Here is a 5244-nt window from a genome sequence, read left to right as displayed (position 1 = left end):
ACAGAAGGGCGTGTGAGTGTGTGGAATGGGGGTAGGGGAAGGGCATGGGTTGTTGCGCGGGGCAATTCGCGAGGGCAGGAGGAGTTCATGGCTCAATTGCGGGCAGTTTGCAATGGAAGGGAGCATTTCCTGGGCAGCGGGTGAGGGGCAGCGGCCCCCCGAGAGGCGGCCACCTTGGGCGGAGGGCCGCAGCCCCTGATTCAAGCTACAGCTGCTTTTCCTGCGGACACAGACACAGACCCACGCACACACCCTTGAGACACACACAAACACACACACACACACACACACACACACACACGAACACATGCATGCTCAGACAACCACACACACAACCGCACAATCACACCCCACCTGGTCATACTCAAAGTCAAACTCCCCGCGCTTTGCATGCCACCCCGTGGTGTCCCAGCCGCCAGACCCCGCCTTGACGCCCGCCGCCGCGCCATGGGGCAGCCCCTTGCTGCTCAGGCCAAGCCCGCCCGGCTGCCCGCCCGGCCCCGCGCCGCCCGCCGCCCCCGGCGCCGCGCCGGCAAAGCCCTTCTGCTGCTGCTGCGCCGCCGCGGGCGGCTGCTGCGCGGCGGCCGCCGGCGGCGCGCCGCCCGCCGAGGCCTTGGCCTGGCGGGGGTTGTCGGCGTTGGCCTGCTGCAGCTGCTGCGGGTCCAAGCGCTGGCGCTTGCGGCCGCCCCCTGCGCGCGCCTGGTCCGCCAGCCACCGCACGTCCACCTGACGCGGCCGCCGCCACCGCCCCCACCGCCACCACCGCCATCATCAGCATCACCATCATCAGCACATGATGTTGACAGCAAGGGTGGAGGACGAGGCATTCGCGGGGTCATGTGGAGGCCGCGGCACGGGTCGGGTCGCAACACAAGCAGGCGGCCGCGGGCCAGCCGCGCCCCCGCACGGCCAAGGATGCTCGAGGGCGCGCGGGCGTCGCCGCAGCCACACAGTCAGACCCGCAGAGCGCGCCGCCCTTCCCGGCGCGCGCGGGGCCGCGGCCACGGCGGTGCTCCTGGCCCCCCACGCCTCATGGCCCCCCGCCACTCACCCCCGCCATCTCGGGTGCGGGCGTCGGCAGCGGGAAGGTGGGCACGTCCACATAAGTCGAAAAGTAGTGCTCCCTGCACTGCTCGCGGCTCTTTGTCCCGACGTGCTCCGACACCGCGGCCCAGTTGCCGAAGCCGTACACGTCGCAGCCCTCGAGCAGCAGCAGCTCCTCGTCGGCGCCCCAGTCGGGGTGCAGCAGCGGGAAGCTCAGGTTGTCCACCACGCGGTACCTGCGGCGCAGCATGCGCACACATGCGTGGGCATTGTTGGGGTTCGAAAGGCTGGTGGCTGCGCGGATTGCTTCGAGGGGATGACCCGAGATGGAGGCTATGCTGCGGCGGGCTGGCTTGCAGAGAGCACGGCGGCAGTAATCGGGTGTCTAACCGCTGCGAATGGGGCGCGGGATCGCCAGCGCCGCGGGAACTCGGGCTGACAAAGCTCCCTGGTCAGCTGCGAAGCCAGTGGGCACGAGCTGCGCCGCTGCCGTGGCTGCGCCGCGCTGCTGCGGCCAGGTTCCCTGGGGCCCACCAGGCAGGGCTCTGCGCAACACCTGCAATCTTCCCACTGGTAGTTTCCTCGTGCCCACGCCCACCTGTGTGTGTTTCTGTGCGGCGTCACCTCGACGCCGACCGCGAAGCAGTCCAAGCACAGGTCAAAGTCCTGGCAGTCGGCGCACTTGATGCGCACCTCATTGGAGATGTCCGTATGGCAGTAGTTGCAGTGATATAGCGCCCTGGGCAAGGGAGGCCGTGATGCATGCATGAAGTGGATTGAGCATGGAGTGCAGCCGGTGCCGAAAGCGGCGCAGCGGCATGCTGCAAATCGAATGGTGCAAACCCGGGTGCGCTCACCGCTTGTTTTCCTGCTGAGCTCTGCTGTAGGCGCTCTCTGCAGTCCGTCCGCTCCCTCTCCGCCGATTCCTGCGCGCGCGGGAGCGAACAACTCCTTTGGCGATCTGTCAGGCGCCTTTTGCGGGGCACACACCATCTTCAAACATCCACCTTTGTCCATGGTCGCTCATGGCTGCTATCTAACTCCCATGGGCCTTGCAGCACAGAGCTACTAGATCAAAAAGCTTGTGAACGGTATCTCGAAAATCCAGTCATTGCTCAATACGCAGTTATTCTTCATTGTTGTAAGGGGCAGAGTTTGCACCGTGCACACACTTCCGTCGAACGGCGTACCGTACCCGGGACTGTTTGATCGCTATCTCCAGCGCTCGGAAGTGCCTCACGGAGTGTTTAGGCAGTGTTCTGCTTCCTGATGTCACGTGCTGCGTAGCTGAGCGCGCGCCACGAGACAGTCAGCGCATTGGTCAACAGCACGCAGCACGAGCCAGAGCGCTCCTCTCTGCGCACCCAGCAAAGCGCTGCAATGGGGCGCTCGCCCACGGCGGTGGCGGCTGGCGTCACGGGCCTGCCAATACGTACGACTCTGACAAAGCCGCGCGAGAAGCGGGACGATGGCGGCGTGTGGGGCTACCAGCCGCGCCCCGGCTCCCCGCCGCCGAGCCGCGACGTGTTGAAATTTGTGCATTCGTTGGACCTGGTGAGCAGATGACTGATGCGGTCCGTCCAAGCGCGCAGATGCGTTGATCACTTCATGCGCTTTCATGGATGAGCATGCCATCCAGATGCTGCGTGGACGCGTGGGAAAATATGCACATCTTCTGCACAGCAAGCCACAGCTTGAGCGCGCACTGCCGACGCAGAGCCAGAGCATCACCAACCCGCGGCGCGACCTGCAAAATGGCTACCTGGTTGCCGAGATGCTAGCCAGGTTCTACCCGGTGAGCAGGATCCCAAGGGATAGGATCCCTTGGATTTGGTCGCCTGGACGCAGGCGGGGGTCGTGGTCACGTGTGACGATGGACACGCAGGTGGGGAACGAAATTTTTGCTTAGCGTATCAGCTGCTCAGCACAGGGGTGCACCAGCAGATGCCTGAGCCTGCCACGCACCTGCTCGTCTGCAAGTGCGACTTAGTAGAGAGTCACGTGACCGATGCGGCCGCAGGGTGAGGTGCGCATGTGCACTTTTGAGAACGGGATCGGTGAGAAGGTCCGGCGGGACAACTGGGAGCAGGTGAGCAGCGGCGCAGGCCTGAGGGGTGCATGTACGGAGCCGTGGGTGGTGAGCCGTCGCAGCTGTGACCTGAGGAGCGGGCGAAAGCGCAGCAGCAACGTGGACAGGCGGCCGCCTGCCTCACTCCTGAGGGTTGCCGTGTCGTGGGTCAGCCGAGGCACCCGGCTGTGTTGGTGGCCCCTGCAGATTATGAAGGCGGCGCGGCGCAAGGGTCTGGCGCTGACGGATGAGATGGCGGAGGGGACGCTGCGGGTGAGGAGGGACGGAGAGAACGAGGGGGACGAGGGCACCAGCGCGCGTGCGACCGAGAGGGGGGCGGGTGGACGGGGCGGACTGAAAGTGACACAGAGACGGAAGGATACCCTAGTGACTATGGCATCCACGGTACTGTAGGGGCTTGGGGCGGGCAGCTGGCAGTGCGGGACGCTCATTCGCAGCCGGGCCTGCTCAGGAGACTCCGGCGGCGACGCCCACCGGCACACCAGGCTGCCGCCCCCCTCTCCCCCCCCCCTGGCCTGCAGGGGTCCCATGGCAGCGCGCTGGCACTGCTGGAGTTTCTGTACGAAGCCACCACAGGCAAAAAGTGCGGTGACAGGGGCCGGGTTGCTGAGCAAGGGCACACCTGTACAGCCAAGACGTGCATGTCCTGCATGCCCTTCTTGATGGCATTACGCGCCCCACACAGATCGTGATCCCAGTGCCCGCCCGATTGACACCTCAAACGACGCACTGCATGTGTGGTGCGCAGGGTGCAGCGCATGCCTGACGTGTCAGACATCCCGGGGATGGAGGGCGCCACGGCGGCGGCGCTGCCGGCCCTCAGCTTTGGGGAGTCGTCAGGTGTGCGCCAGGGCGGGCCTGCATGCTGCCCACGCGTGCCCTCATGGTTTTGTGTCACGATGTTCAAGCACCTTGCTTCCGGAGGAGCACTTGCCTGTGGTGTCTCCTGCCCCACTGCTCCACCCCGCGCAATTCAGTGGTGCTGATTCGCGCCATAATCCCTGTGGCCTGCTTCACGCACAGGCAGTGGGGATGCGGGCGCGATGCGCGCGATGCGGCCGGCGGCAGGCGGCGGCGGCGGAGGCGTGCCAACGTTTGGCACTCCTCACACCCAAGCCGTTGGTGATGCTATGGCGCTCCGCCGCAAGTATGGTGCAGCTGCATGACCGTGAGGACGCGGTCAACACATACGTCGTCTTCCTGTCCAGCCGTCGTTTTTGGCATGCGTATACACAGCAGGGCCCGTGATTAGGGCAGCACCGGCTGCTGTTTTATCGCCACATGTACCGTACGCAACTGAGGCCCGGGTGCACAGCTGTGTGTTGTGTGTTGCTGTCGAGGGCATGTAACTCAGCGGGTTGAGCCTTTCAAGTGCAGGCCCCAGGGTTGAAGCTTACACCGGCATACGGCACCACGGCACCACCATTGACCAAAAAACGTCGACAATGACGTCAGGAGGAAGCAAGTTCTCCACCGGTACAAACAAACACCACTCACTGCTGCTCAAAAGGCGGTACAAATTGTGTGAGGGAGGCAGTCTGAATTCCAGCGCCTCCACTTTCAGCCCGTACTTGACTGAACTGATCTGCTTGGCTGCTGCCGAGATCTGCTCTGGGCGCGTTCGATGAGCTGCTGCATCATGCCTGCTGAGTTGTGAAAAGCCCCCGCTGCAATTGCAGCAGCAGAGCAGCTGCCCTGGCGTGCCCATGACACGGGCAGCCCTGGGATCGTTCTGAAGTGAGCTACCAGCTGTGGCAAGGCGCACGGGCGCGTCACTCGTCCGGCACCTCGGGGTTGCCTTGGGACAGTGCGGTGGGGGCGTAGCTGCGGGACGCAGGGCGTCGCAAGGAACTTTAAGGGCAGCAGACGTGCGCATGCAGTGAGCCAGACATGCGCTTAGGCTGGATGGATTCTCATCAGCACCATCAGGTGTTCAGCGAGAGGCAATCAAGCCAGGAGTGTCACCGCCGACAGCCATGCAAGTAATGCCAGGACTGACCCAGGTGCTCACCCCTTCCCTGGCCCCCGCATCTTTCCAACCCCTGCTTACACCCCTGAGATTACGTCGCAGCGCTCAACCCCCCTACCCCCCCCCCCCCCCCCCCCCCCCC

At 64.7% G+C, this 5244-nt stretch overlaps 3 protein-coding genes across 3 annotated transcripts in view; 1 reads left to right on the top strand and 2 right to left on the bottom strand.

Moving 5' to 3' along the window:
• Positions 1-205: 205 nt before the first annotated feature.
• Positions 206-2071, bottom strand: MNEG_7796 (Transcriptional adapter ADA2; the record flags this gene model as incomplete). The annotated part of the gene is made up of 5 exons (XM_014043735.1): positions 206-220; positions 355-726; positions 1052-1280; positions 1643-1783; positions 2052-2071. The coding sequence occupies 5 exons, from the start codon at positions 2069-2071 to the stop codon at positions 206-208; spliced, it is 777 nt and encodes a 258-aa protein (XP_013899189.1).
• Positions 2072-2424: 353 nt separating this feature from the next.
• On the top strand, positions 2425-3825 carry MNEG_7795 (Spermatogeneis-associated protein 4; the record flags this gene model as incomplete). Its single annotated transcript, XM_014043734.1, has 6 exons — positions 2425-2598; positions 2762-2839; positions 3065-3133; positions 3320-3385; positions 3655-3716; positions 3819-3825. The coding sequence occupies 6 exons, from the start codon at positions 2425-2427 to the stop codon at positions 3823-3825; spliced, it is 456 nt and encodes a 151-aa protein (XP_013899188.1).
• A 1080-nt stretch (positions 3826-4905) lies between these two features.
• The window catches only part of MNEG_7794 (N(6)-adenine-specific DNA methyltransferase 2), a gene marked incomplete at both ends in the record, with an annotated part of 1748 nt that continues 1409 nt past the window's right edge, over positions 4906-5244 (bottom strand). The window contains one exon of the mRNA XM_014043733.1: positions 4906-4957. Coding sequence (XP_013899187.1) covers positions 4906-4957 — 52 coding nt within the window. The remainder of the gene's footprint in view (positions 4958-5244) is intronic.

The sequence above is a fragment of the Monoraphidium neglectum genome (assembly GCF_000611645.1).
Source record: "Monoraphidium neglectum strain SAG 48.87 unplaced genomic scaffold scaffold01416, whole genome shotgun sequence".
Classification (NCBI taxonomy): Eukaryota; Viridiplantae; Chlorophyta; class Chlorophyceae; order Sphaeropleales; family Selenastraceae; genus Monoraphidium; species Monoraphidium neglectum.
This window is presented reverse-complemented; position numbering and strand designations above follow the sequence as displayed.